This window comes from Magnolia sinica, chromosome 16 (assembly GCF_029962835.1).
Source record: "Magnolia sinica isolate HGM2019 chromosome 16, MsV1, whole genome shotgun sequence".
Classification (NCBI taxonomy): Eukaryota; Viridiplantae; Streptophyta; class Magnoliopsida; order Magnoliales; family Magnoliaceae; genus Magnolia; species Magnolia sinica.
In genome coordinates, this window is record NC_080588.1 from 72,549,515 (window position 1) to 72,564,135 (window position 14,621).

At 40.3% G+C, this 14,621-nt stretch overlaps 1 protein-coding gene across 1 annotated transcript; it reads left to right on the forward strand.

The window, feature by feature from the left end:
* Positions 1 to 2,283: 2,283 nt before the first annotated feature.
* LOC131228654 (uncharacterized) lies at positions 2,284 to 14,272 on the forward strand. The gene is made up of 9 exons (XM_058224469.1): positions 2,284 to 2,465; positions 3,028 to 3,076; positions 4,291 to 4,379; positions 4,578 to 4,634; positions 6,392 to 6,454; positions 6,541 to 6,606; positions 12,177 to 12,263; positions 12,962 to 13,055; positions 13,545 to 14,272. The coding sequence occupies exons 1-9, from the start codon at positions 2,361 to 2,363 to the stop codon at positions 14,099 to 14,101; spliced, it is 1,167 nt and encodes a 388-aa protein (XP_058080452.1). The 5' UTR covers positions 2,284 to 2,360; the 3' UTR covers positions 14,102 to 14,272.
* The last annotated feature ends 349 nt before the right edge of the window (positions 14,273 to 14,621 follow it).

The window sequence follows — 14,621 nt, forward strand, 5'->3', positions numbered from 1 at the left end:
CATGAGATATGAGGCTTGAACTATGGGATAAAGGGATCAATTCGTCATACTCTAACAGTTTGAGCTTTTAGAGCAAGTGAGTCATTCCAATGTAGGCCATTAATTGTTGTTTTTAAAGGTTTTGAGCATGATTTTACATAATGTGGCCCACTTGGCTTTTAGATGCCACAGAAAGCACAAGGGAACACATTATAGACAGAATCGATGTCATGAAAATGTTAAAGGTATGCTAACAATCGTGGTTATTCATTTCCTTTAAGGCTTGGAAATGAATGAATCCATTGATTTGGTGAGCATAGCATGTTAGGAATTGATGTTTGGATACATTAAAAATATAAAAAATAAATCAAAAAATTATTTCACTAGGCTAAATCACGTATAAAATACACTGTCCTTAAAGCGTGATTCGCTCCCTTATCAATTACTGATGGATTATAGGCGAATTGCTTCCAGGATAAGACAAGCCTTATCTAAATCCAGCGCGCAACAATCATGACAGGTTCGCAGACTCAGACGGTAAAATAATCAAAGTATTCTATAATAGAGATTTGGATTGTATCTGATTTGATGGAAGAGATGGTGTATTGAGATGATGAAATTGGACTATAATGGTCCAGTTTATATAGGCATCGGGTGGTGGACCATTGCTAGATGGCTATTAATGGTTCAGAACGTTTGGATTACGTTTCTGACCGTTGATAATTAAATCAAGCTGTTTCTAGTCATTGGATCAAAGGATCTGACTGTTAGATCATCTTGGTCCGTCCGTTTTCGGCATTTGACTTTCAAGGCAGAAATCCGTTTTTAGAAACTGCTGAACGTTTTGGATTTATGATCCGACCGTTCTTAGTTTTCTATAAAAAAGTGCAAAGTGCGCCATCTAGCGCTACTACAGCAAAACTGCCCACGCCCGAGCGCATGCGAGTATCATCTCCTCCAAAAACTCCAAGTAAGAATGCTCTTCACAAAATCTCATATAAACCACAAAACTTTTCTTCACATTTCCGATGTGGGACAAAGCACATACATCATACTTTTTAATTCAAAAATTTTAAAAGGCGTTTTGAAGGAAATTCTTGAAATTTTGAAAAAATCGAATTTTCTTTTTATTTTTTTAAAAGCCACTAATTCTCAACATAGCAAGTGCATTTTTCGCTTAAAAAAAGAAAGAAAGAAAAAAAAGACATTCTCATTGGGTATGTTAAGAATCTGTACTATAACAAATGGGCAACCTTATGCAGAAGGCAACCGGTGATTAATAATGCTGAGGAATGTTGTTAAAACAAATGTCTATAATCTTGAGTTCGGGGTGCTCGACCAATCGAGGGACCACTTATGCACCGACTTTGGAAAAATTCAGAAACCACCTCAAAAGAGAGGACTTATGATTCGAACAACTTCGAATCTCACCCTTGCTACAAGGAGTTCAAGTCCCTATGGGAAAAACTCTTTCTAATCGAAGAGAGAAAATAAGACCAAACGGGCATGAAAATAGCTTTATATAGACTTCAACTTCAATGGTGATGTTATGAAAATGTAACATGCCATCAATGTATCCTAGCCAGCCATGACACATTCAAACATTCCACACCCACTTGGCTCTACAAAGAATACAGGGCGGGTGGGTATATGAAATTTCTGCCTCTGATATTTCACCTCCTCTACAAGCAAACACAAACCACGGATGATCAAACCCTTGGAAATGGGCCATGTGGGGCCAACCTCTTGACAGCCACCAGTGAACTGTAGACCTTACCTGACAAAATTCTAGAATCATATTAACGAAATGCCATTAGATTTATGTTGAACACATTGGCAAATGAATGGCCTGCCAAGTAAGGGGTGAAACCCAACTTAGAAATGACAATGGGAGAATGGACATCACCTTTTTCATTAATGGGCTGAAGTCCATATAAGCTGCTCTTCCAGCCCTTTTGATTCCACCAGGATGATCAATGTCTACTCATGCTATGTAAATCCATATCAGTTATTGTTCACGCCTCTACATATGTAGCTCAATACCGGTAAGAAACTAGACCTAGAGTTGAAGGGGCCTGAATTCAGGTAGCCCAGATACTAGTAATGTTGGACCCAACCCATTGACGGCCCTACATATGACTCCACTTACAGGGTGGAAGTAGAAAATGCGAACAATATTTCAAGGTTGAAATAGATTTTCACATTAGTGAGTTCGTGGCGTAGACGAGTAAGACGGTTCCGGGTTCATTAAGTACGCGACCCGAATCCACTCCACCGTCCGGCGGTGCTCCGGTCCTAATATAATTACCTTACTTTATTTGTATCTCGCGGCGGTCAGAAGAGAAGAAAAGTGTGAAGAGAGCGGCGAGCAAAATCTATCAATGACGACTCGAATCGCTCCAGGCGTTGGAGCGAATCTACTCGGCCAGCACTCGGCCGAGAGAAATCAAGATGCTACTGCGTACGTCGGCAATCTTGACGCTCAGGTCCGTCGCATTTCTCCCTTTCCATCCCTCTCTCTGTCTCTATATATAATCGCAGCACCTGTCTAGGGTTTTTAGGGTTTCTATATAGATACTGCAACTAGGGTTTTATTATCACAGTTTTTATGTAGCTTAGACGTTTTAATTCAAGGGTATGTTGCCTTTAAGAAACTTTGAGTCCCGAGTCAAAATTCTAACGTCCCGGTAGCTAGTTTCTGTAAAATCAGCTGATTTTTGGTTTGTCTCGGTCGGTTGGAACTTGGAAATGAGTAATGAGTGGAGGCGGATTTTTTTGAAAATTAGCTAGTCATGTACTGCACGTGTCATGCTCGATCTTTTGTCAGTGTGAATTCTGACTACCCGTGCAGAGATATAGTCTAGGTCATGTTTTGATGAACTGTGGAATTGAACCGAGTTGCAGTAATTGTTACAATGTGTTAATTTTTCAGCATTGGCTCATGCAGGCAATACTCGTAAATTATGTGTATTGTATTACTATTGCAATGATTCAAAAATCAAAACCATATCAAATTTTAATTATAATTATATTTATTTATTTTCACAGGTTACAGAGGAGTTACTATGGGAATTGTTTGTCCAAGCTGGCCCCGTTGGTATGTTTTGTTTATTTTTCTTTATTATTATTATTTTTTTATGTGGCTGATAAAAACCTAACTCTATTTAATAATATAAAAAAAATTGCTACAATAAAGGGAGAGAATTTCCAACATTGACTGAAAGATGATGCGCACTGTCTTGGCTAAGTAAACAACTGTAGAATTAGCTGGACTGCACCCCCAAAAATGAAATCAATATCTTGTTAAGAGATGGTTCCGCTATCTTGTTACTTACTGAAGGAGATAGGTTTTTCGAACCTTCTTAAGACTAAAGATGGTTGGGAATTAATTCAACACTGCTGCATGACCCTTGGCCAAACCATCTAGCTCCCATTCTATGAAGTCAACTGCTTTGGTGAGCCTGGGGGAAAAAAAGAAGCTAAACAGCCGTCCCTCTTTCAATCTCTCAGGACTATTCTGAAGCCAGAGTGTGCTGCTGCTACTGGTGAGGTCCAATATGTTAGAAATACTCTCATGTAAAAAATGCAAAGCAGTAAACCATAACATGTGTACAAGATCTGGCCTGTTCATTAGGTGAGCCTAATGGACCCTACCCAAGAAGTCCAGCTGGTCTGCTCATCAAGTGAGCCATGTTCATGTTGCATGTGGAGCATTAGATATCCTTTTTTCCAACCATCCATTTTTATTTTTATTTTCCCCGCACATGCACAGCTCATCTGAAGAGTAGACCATCTTGTTTCATTGGGATAGGGAACCCACTGTGGATCCCACCTGATGACCACTCCAGATGTTGCATGTCTGTGCTGAATCGGTGCATTTTGGGCACATGTTTTTGGTGTTTGTAGATGGGTGCTTAAAAACTCGAGCACCACTTTCATCAGAAAATATATGTAGAGTCCATGTGCATAGGGCTGTAGACGATACTGGTATGGGGTTGGCTTTGGCCCAGATTTGAGCTGGTTGGGCCAGCCCTACTCAAAAATTTCATTTTCTGTCCCAGGCATTGCCTGTTGACAGCCCTACTCGTGCATTATCAGTTATTACCAAAATTACAAAACTGAACTACAAAGAGGGGCACATTGTCCGAGGTTTGATGAATATGTAACAAGATGGTTATTCAGTAGACATTTTCTCGACTATTGTATTTGGCTAAAAAAGATCGAAGACAGGAATTGGCAGCCAAGTTTGCATAGAAGTGTCTCTTGATGGTATAATAGCTCAATCTCACCCTTTTTCATTTATATTTCCAGTTAATGTTTATGTTCCAAAAGATAGGGTGACAAATCTCCATCAAGGATATGGCTTTGTGGAGTTTCGTAGTGAAGAAGATGCTGATTATGTAAGTATTACTTATCGATTAGAAAAAGAAGACCATCCAAGTATTGCCTGTGATTTCTTGATTTCTTTATACCGATTACAGTTTGCGCATAGAAGGTCATGTGATTTATCATGTGTTGGTGAGCAGTTCTTTACCTCATGTTGGAAGTCTCTCTCTCTCTCTCTCTATTTGTATTTATGTTGTCATTTTTCAATGCAGGCAATCAAGACTCTGAACATGATCAAACTTTATGGGAAGCCAATACGCGTAAATAAGGTGCTTACATTTTTTTAATATTTATTAAACTTTATGGGAAACCTATACTTATAAATAAGTTGCATATGAGTTTTGTCTTTTCGGCTGGTGGTTGTCCAGGTTTGGTTAGTGCTTTTGGACCACCTAGGATGTATTCATTTTGTTCATTATATCATTAGCTTTATTCCATGTCAGTAATGTAACTTCTGTCACAAAACACATTGTGTCATTAGATTAGTATGTTACTCAATAGCTGCTTAATTGTCTTAGTGCCCAGTGCGCCTTGTGTCCTTCTAAATTCATTGGTATTGCATTTTTTCTTGATTTTCTGACATGTCCTCTTCTGCAGTACCCTTTATGGGACACAAACAAGTTATCTGACACATCCAAACCTGATTTGCCTCCATGTTTTGGACATCGTTTGTTTGTTGCGGCATTGTGTTCGCATACATGTGTGTACTGACAATTGTAATCAGTGGGATGCCATTGAAATGATCTGCCAAGTTAATACTGATTGCAATATGTAGAATTCACTGTTTTATGCTCTACTGTACCATCTTTCTAGGAGTTACACTAACCGTCCGTCATGGAAAAAGGGGAAATTTACTCAAACATGCTTGTTTTGAATTTCCTAGTCTTAAATCTTCTCAAATATTGTGGGGTTTGGACCAGGGGCTCAATGGTAGGCATGGCTTCTTTCAACATTGAGGCTTCGATTTTGAGCTGTGCTTTACCTATCAACTCAGGAAAAAAAAAAAAAACTCGAATATTTCTTATTTGCTATTGGGTGTAACATTTCTAGAAATATTTAACAAAATACTTTTATTATAAGCTTCCATCTTTTTTAGGGTGCATTTTCGTTTATTAAAACAATTTACCCCTACTTTTAAGAGGCTTTTTGTTTCATGTGGAATGGTATTCCTTGGTTTTTATTTTTCCCATGGAAACCTAGGGAAGGTCTTAGATTTCCTGGAAGTAAAATTCTATTTGGTCGAGAGTATTGTTTTCTAGGGAAAGTTTGAAATATGTTTGGTTAGCACTTGGTGCTCATTGGAAGAGTCTGAAATTTGTTTATAAGGACAAATATGTCGTACAATTGGCACTATTATGAACATGTGTGACGGATCCAAACCATTCATCAAGTAAGCCATTTACAATGGTGCAGAATGGACCGTTGGTCTAGATGTAAGTTAGGCTTCACTACTTTAACCATTCAACCACCTGAATATATCCATCTTTTGTTTTCCATTGCCTGACACATGGTGTACCTAGTTCTTGATACTAAATGTGCCATTCAACCACCTGAATATATCCATCTTTTGTTTTCCATTGCCTGACACATGGTGTACCTAGTTCTTGATACTAAATGTGCCCGAGTACATGTCCCAGTGAAGTTACAAGGAAGTGACCAACTAGAAAAAGTTTAAACCTGTAACATCTTATGAGGGAGCTGGAATAAAACAGGAAATATGCTGAGATGTAGCACCTTGTCTTTCATGGTTGGTACATTTAGTCTTGGACAATGATGTATGGGGCTTAGACTATTATCTTATGAACATGAATATTATACATACTGGGTTGATGATATGATCTGTTTGCTTTAAGTCTTCCAATCCTGCAAGTCTTAATTATCTTTGATTGATACCGTCTTCAAATTTGCCAAGTACTTATAAAGTCTAATTGTGTATGGCTATGAGCTTTTCCAAAGAATTACACTGTTCCATTCATGACCTATCAGTGCTGCAAATGTTATCTAATGCTTCTTTTTTGTGTCTTAGGCTTCCCAAGACAAGAAGAGCTTGGATGTTGGGGCAAACCTTTTTGTTGGAAATCTTGATCCAGTAAGGCATTAATTCTCAGGCATGTGCATGTGAGTGTGTGCATCTCAAAATTTGGTACTGGACCTAACTCTGATATCTGTTTACAGGATGTGGATGAAAAATTACTGTATGATACTTTCAGTGCATTTGGAGTCATCGTGACAAATCCTAAGGTCATATCTTCTCTTACATTGGTTGTATTGAATAGTTTCATAATTCCATTGCAGATTTCTTTTAGTTGCCTTTGTTAAAAAGATCCCTTTCTTTCCTTTTTGTAACTTCCTATTAGGGAGGTCACTTCCATGCATTCCCATGTAATTAGTTTTAAACATTTAATAGTCAGCCTTTACTGATATGCTACCATCTGGACGCTTGTATGAAAGGCCATAACTTTAGGTAGACCATAGGTCATCAAGTCTTTTCTTACTACCTCCACCCATGTCCTTTTGGTCCCGTCTCTTGCCCTTCTAGAGCCTTCAACTTGCACGGTGTAGTTCTTGGTCTCCATTGCACATGATCAAACAATCCAAGTCTGCTTTCCCTCATCTTATTACCCCTTGGTGCTGCTCCAAGTTCCATCGATGCATTTGTTTCTATTTCTATCCTTCCTTGTCTTGCCACTCATCCATCTCAACATCCCATTTCAGCTACACTCATCTTATGAACATGTTCCTTAACTGCCAACATTCTGTCCCATAAAGCATGTCTGGTAGGCTGGTCTTATAGCTATCCTCTAAAATTTCCCTTTCAGTTTGGTTGGCACAGCACACTCCCATAAAATTCCATCCACATCTCCATTTCTTCCACCCAGCATAAATTCTATCAGCAACATCCTTATCAATCATTTACGTTCATGAATTATCGACCCAAAATATCGAAATGATCATTTCTGGAAACTTCTTGGTCAACAATCTTAATTAACTTCTCGTTTCCACTCCGATTGTTACTAAAATTGCACTCGGTATGTTCTGTTCTATTCCAACTAATTTTACATCTGTCATATTCTAAAACCCCTCTCTACAAATCTAGCTTTGTGTTATGCTCTCCCTCGTCTTGTCAATCAAAACTATGTCATCTGCAAACAACACACACCATGGGATCTCTTCTTGCAAATGTCTCATTACCTCGTCCATAACTAATACGAAATGGTACAAGCTCAATGCCAGCCCTTGGAGCAAGTTTATAGTAATTGGGAACTCTCCGCTCAATATCTTTCAAAAAGAAAAAAGAAAAGAAGAGAAAAGGGAACTCTCCACTATTGGTCCTCACATTTGTTACTGCTCCCTCATACATATATTTAATCATGTCGATATATCCTCTTGAAACTCCTCTTTCCCAACACCCACTAGATTATCTCTCTAGGGACCCTATTGTATGCTTTCTCCAAGTCAATAAAGACCATGTGGAGATCCTTTCTCCTCTCCGTATATTTCTCCATTAATTGTCCAAGTAGGAAAATTGCTTCAATGGTAGATCTCTTTGGCATAAAAGTGATGAAACCAAACTGATCTTCTGATATGTGTTTCATGCATCAGTCTTTTATCAGTTACTCTCTCCCATAGTTTCATAGTATGGCGGCAGGCTAGCTGTATTATACAAATTCAAATATATTTTTAAAACTTAACAGCTCGCATCAACTCGAAAGTCCATTTAGTTGAGTTGAGTATCTTGGTTGGGCTTTTATTTATTTATTTATTTTTTCCGAACAAGATTTTGGTGTTATTTAGTATTTAAAATTAGTGAAAATTACCAAAATACCTTACTTTTAACAAATAATTTCCTAAAATGGCCTAAGAGTACTGAAAATTCTTATAAATCCAACTTTCCAGAAGGTTTTTCTTACTAGTCCTGTTTTTGTCCTCTTGTGAAGCTTTCGTCATATTGGGACAAATTTTCTCCACTTTTACCTTTTAAAACTGCATAGTGAAGGAATGTGTATTCACAAACCGAGAGGCACTCAAGTAGAAATTTCATGAGATCCACACCATCCATTAGGTACGCTGCCTCATGTTAACTGTTGAGTCCGAACATCATGATAATCCAAAACTCAGGTGGGCAACAACATAGGAAACAAGTGGGATGGAACACCTAAAATTAGTTTTGTATAGGGCCCACCGTGGTGTTTATAAGCCGTCCAATCCATTCAAAGGACGTGCCTCATCAAGATGAAAGCATTACCCAAAATTCACAGTATTCCAAAACCCAGGTGAGACATAACCACATAAATTTAGAGGTTTTAGGTATACCTTTTCAGTGTGGCCCACCTGAATGTTGAATCAGCCCAATTTTTTGTGATCAAGGACAAGAAAGGGTGGCATACCTGATGGATGGAGTGGAATGGATTTCATGCACATTAAGTCATTTCCCCCATGTCAGAGAAAGTAACTCTGGTGGGTAACTAGCTAGACGGATGCAAGTGTTTTCCAGAGCAGAGAGTCTATTATTCTCTCTCTCTCTCTCTCGGTTGCTATCTACTCTCTCTAACGAACAAAAAAGGGTGTTTTTATACTATGATGGAATGTGGTGCTCTAATACAAGGGCCCTTAGAAGATCTTCACTTGGCAATTTTTACTGAACCCAAATCATCCAAATTGTGTAACCTATTGTAGATAGATTATTCTGCTCTCTGATTAATGGGCATTTGATTCTTGATTTTTGAACGTTGATCTTTCTTATTCAGACGGTCCATTAGATGTCCACTTCCTGGCCATTTAAAAAAAAAAAAAAAAACGAGTGCAATTTCGATTTATGCTCCATCTAGGTTGGGACCCACACTTTGACAGGCTATCGTGAAATACCTATATGCGATGCATAAGGTTGCCTGGTTTATGAACCATCACACTGCCAAGTCAGCTTATGAAAGTAGCAGCGTTTTCATTTCAGGGAGTTATCTGATACTTTGACATCCTATGTTTGATATACAGGCACTCAGAAAGTGCATTGGTGGGGTGGTATTCAACCGTGTCCTCTATAAATAAATCATGATCCCAAAATCAGATTAGTGTGACAATCTTAACTTCTGATTAGTAGACTCTGGTTTGCTGAAACAGGACCATTGGATACTATCCATTTCTACTGTCTAATAAATGTCCACTGATCACATGGTCAACCAAATTAGTTTAAGTTTTGGTATATAATGTCTAAACGGGAATAATAATTTGGGCGGTTTAATTTGAATTACTTGCACTCCACTTATATGACTTCTTAGTGCTTGCATATCATCCATCACATCCTGCAGAAATATCAAAGTTATTTTTTTTTATTTTTATTTTTTTTTAAAATAAAAAAAAATAAAAAATCTTTCCTTAAACAGGAAACTGGGAGAGAACAGAGGTAGCAGGTGATGTGGTCATGACTTGTGGCACGTGGAAGGGGTGTGCCCGCTGCTAACATGAGGGAGCTTAATGTTCACGAGACCAGCCCATTCATTAGGTGTGCTACCTCGTTTTTGGCATTGATCCTGAAAATCTGGCTGATGCAAACCTCATGTGGGCCACATCATAGTGAATGGTTTAAAATCATGCCTAAAACCTCTGGATTAACATGACATGGGCCATCTGAGTTTTGGAATAGTGTGATTTTTTGTCCCTTTATCGTGGTGAGGATCATCAATTGCTTGGATGGCATATAATTTATGTTGTGCATCCCCCACCCGACTAATGGTGGCCAGTGGCCGTTGTCATCCGCCTGTTGCCTATGGTGTGGTCCATCTGAGTTTTGGTTCGGCCTGTTTTTGGGTCCCAAGGTGAAGATGAGGCACCCCACTTGGTGCTCAGCTAGGGGTAACTATGTCTATTCACGTGGTTCATTTGTAAGGGCATTTTCGTCCATCTGCTCTAAAATTCTCACTAAAGTCCAAAAACAGGACCTAAAGGAAATTAAAAGTAAAAACAGAAGTCACATGGAGCAGTTCAGCGCTATGTTAGAAAAGACAGGCTTTGAGGAGAGAGACTGAAGACCCTCAAGTGGTTGCCTTACCTTTTTAGTAGGGCAGAAACAGGTCTGATCATAGGGGAATAGCCAAACCAACCCACTATAGCCTATAGCCTATAATCAGTGAAGGGAAGGGAAGGGGTCCTGGGCAGAATTAGATGGCTGTCATCCTGACGTCTAGTCTCTGATCACAGGCCAATAGAACTGCCACTGCCTAGAATGGCCAAAGCTGGGATCCATTCCATTCAGATGCGACCAGTGAGTTTTTTCTTTATCTTTTCTCCCCCCTCTGGATCTCAATGAAATCTGATGAGGTTGACTGCGTTGAGTGGAGTCGAGGCTTTTTGAGTTTTCAAACAGAGAGTCATGTATTCAACAGATCTGCCTATAGTCTTCTTAGCTTCAGATGCATTCTAATCCCAAGTGTTCTTAGCACATCCTTCGTTTGTTATGAAAATTTTATTGATACAGTATCTTGTTACAGTTACTACCCATTAGAAACTTTTATGCAGTCGGTAGTTTTTATTACATATCTTCTCAATAATGTGCGCCAATGACTGATTAAAAAAAGGTACAACCATGGCAATTGTAGATGAGCAGTTTTGGCAGGCTATATTTTTCTTAATTTGAATGCTTTTGCAATCCCTGTGTTCTCTGCATATTCTAGGACATTTCTTTAATACTTTGAGGATTTGGTTTCGTAACTAGTGGACATCGATTTTACTCATGGGTGAACGATCTTGTTACTCAATTCTCTCTCCCTCTCTCTCCCTTTCTCATGCATGCATGTTGGAATCTGTGTATCCATCTAGTTATATTTAGGGGGTCGTTTGGATGCCCGTAACCGACTTCCACAAGTTTTGTTTCCTCAATATGTTTGGATGAGTTCCTCCAGTGGTAGTCTTCATCCAGTGGAACTCAATTTCTCTAAGAATAGGTAACTTTGGCCCCAAGTGAAAAGCTATGATGCATAGTTAATGCATATTTACTTCCAGACAGGAATTTCCTGCAATGGGGGAACACCATTAACAAAAATACTGTGGGGTCCACTGCAATATGTGACATCCACTCTGTCCATCAGTTGTGCTAGCTTATGATAGGATGTGAGCCTAAAAATCAGGCCGATTGAATGCTTAAGTGGGCCACACCACAGGGAACAATGGGAATGGGGTTGTCCATCATTGAAAACTTTCTGGGGCCGCCATCATGTTTATATGCCATGTCCAAAGTGTTCATAAGACAATTCCACTAGGGTGAGTGCATAAACCAAATATAAGCCTATCTAAAACTTCTATGGACCCCAGGAAGGTCTCAGTGGCCTAAATCCAAGCAGAAAATGTCCATTAGTCAAATGTAATGATAATAATACTAAAAACAGTCACTTGATTTTGGAACAATGACTCGTGGATGGTGGGTCCTACAATTTGGACAGTTTGGTTCGAGTTAACGCATACGATGTGCAATGCCTGGGTGCCTGTGTATCAACCCTCGCACTTTGCCAAACTATCAAATAACTCCACCGCCTTTGTCTCGCATGCCAAACAATGGTAATCTGGCTTCCCAGGAGTCTTCTTCCTTCAGTTACATGGTCCCCCACCCTCAGTAACCCAACTTCCTCACACTCAAATGACCCCTAATAGGTGCTCACAAAGATTTACCTCGTCACCAAGGATACACTATAAAGTATTATTTATGACATTCTTTTGAGAAGTTAACGGGTTGCTATTTTATTGGTCTGTGATAACTGAAATTGTGGCAGTTTAGCTGTCTTTGGACTAATGTAAAGAAATGTTTTTCTTTTCTGTTCCAGATAATGAGAGATCCTGAAACTGGGAATTCTCGTGGTTTTGGTTTCATCAGCTATGATTCTTTTGAAACATCTGATGCAGCTATTGAGGTATCTTTTTCTCATGTAATCATTTGTCTGGAATCTGTGTATAGTTTGTGTGTTTGGAGAACTAGGATCCAAATGAACAAACCAGGTTGAAATTCAAAAATTTTGAGTGTATTATGCTGTGTATTGTGGAAGTACAATCAAGGATTAAGCGTTTGCCGGGTCCCCACTCATGGCTCGGTGGCAGACACTGTGTTTCAACACTGAGGTCACGGGCTTGAGCGCCCATGTGGTGTGTGGGTGTGAGTGTAAAAATAAATAAATAAAGCTTGATTCTCAACCCAGTTGACTTGATTGTGTTTCTTTACTCCACATTCTTTTGGGTTCAATGAAAACCAAAATTAGCTGTTTTCTCTGGTCTCTATCCAGTTGCTTTTGAGCAGTAAATCTGAGCAAGAGGATACAAACTCTTGGTTGAGGTTCAAACCAAGGTTTTAAGATTCGTCCGAGTAGGGTGCAACTCAGATGAGTTGACTCGGACTCAGTTTTGCCCGATCTGGTTCAACACTATGAGTCATCCTTCCAAGTCAGCCCAACTTGATTTGGTGTTGAACGAGTCGATCTGAGTTGCTGAGTCTTTCGACCATGTTCATGCAGCTAAGTTTCCTTTTGGTGGTCCAGCAATCCAATGTAATTGATTCTCCATCTTTCAAAAGAAAGAAAGAAAAAGTAATTGATTTTTTTTTTTCCCATTTCTACAGGCCATGAACGGTCAATATCTATGCAACCGTCAAATAACAGTGTCGTATGCATACAAGAAAGACACGAAAGGGGAGCGTCACGGCACTCCAGCTGGTAAGTTGCTACTGTCTCAATGCAACTCCTTTGTTCCCCTTGCTGGAATGGGAGCAAACCAGGTTTAAAAACTAATTTTTTTTTGACTTTGGACTTGGTGATGGCCCAGCTCTGAGCTCACCCATGACTTGTTCAGTGGTAACCAGTCTTTCCAACTGTGGAAGGCTTATGCTATAAACTGATTATCTACTTCTTCGGGTACTTGATTCAATTATTTCTGGAGCTAGATTGGCCTGATGGTGCCAACCCCTAGCAGTTGGGATAAGGCTTAGATGATGATGACAGCAATGAGATTGGCCTGATGACTCAGAGCTTGAAGGTGCTCGGTTGGTCTGATGGCCCGGACTGTGAAGGTCCATCGGGACTGTCCCACACTAACATCAATTACCATGGGTTGCCAAGTTGATTTAGGCTAGTTGTGATTCCTGTGAGGACAAGCGATTGGAGTCACCGGCTTCTGAAAATGTCTTTTGCTCCCTTTTAATGCAGAGAGAGTCCTGGCTGCTAGCAATCCTGGTGCTCAGAAGAATAGGCCTCACACTTTGTTTGCAAGCGGACCGCCCACTCTTCCGAATGGGCCGCAGGCCAATGGTGCTATGGGTGCAGCGATGCCTCCTCGACCCTTTGCTAACGGCCCTGTTCCTCCTGGTCAAATGCCACCTCTTCGCCCTGCGCCACCACCCCAAGGTGGGTCCTTCCCACCTCCTCCTATGCATATGTCAGCCCCACCTTCATGGCCTGGTCAGCCACAGCAGCAGGGCCAGTCAATGGCACCACCGGTCATGTCGTCACTGCCAGGTCAACAGTTCAGGCCTCAAGTGAGACCTCCGCCGCCGAACATGCCACCACCTCCACAGGGGATGATGTTGAGGCCTCCACCGCCCCCTATGGGGGTTGGTGCCCCACAGCCTATGTGGCGTCCAGGCCCACCACCACCTCAGCAACTAGCTGGGATGCCCCTCCCCCCACCACAGATGTCCATGCTGCCACCGCCGCCGCCACCAAATGCTCCTCCTCCACCACCACCAGCTGCTTCTACTGCTTGAAAACATCGAACCATTTTGGATATGTAACTCTTGACAAATTTTGCTAATGCAAGAAAGTGGGTAGTTTCCTGACGTTTTTCATTGGATTTGTCCTTAATCAGCGGGCGGTTATTGTAATGTCTGTGCACTGTGCTCTGATATTCTCATAGAAAGATTCAAAAGATGTTACCATATGCGTGTCCGATGTGGATTAACCTTGGCATGCCAGAATATGCACCATTTGAACCGTAAAAATAAATGTGCGGGGCACTCGTGGGTGAAAATGGCATCTTCCGATCAGGTGGTGCTATTTACACCACTCCACAGGGACACTTGGACAAACGAGTAGATCAATCCAAACCGTCCATTGAGCACAAAATACATTTCATTGAATGATTTGGTCCATTAGTTGATATTTCATTTCTGCTTGGTTGCGGAAATGCATTTTTTGAACAGCAATTGGATTCCTTTCAATCAGAACTTGAGTAACATATCTGTGAATTGCCTGGACCTTTGAGGATGCCTTTCCTAGGGCCTGTTT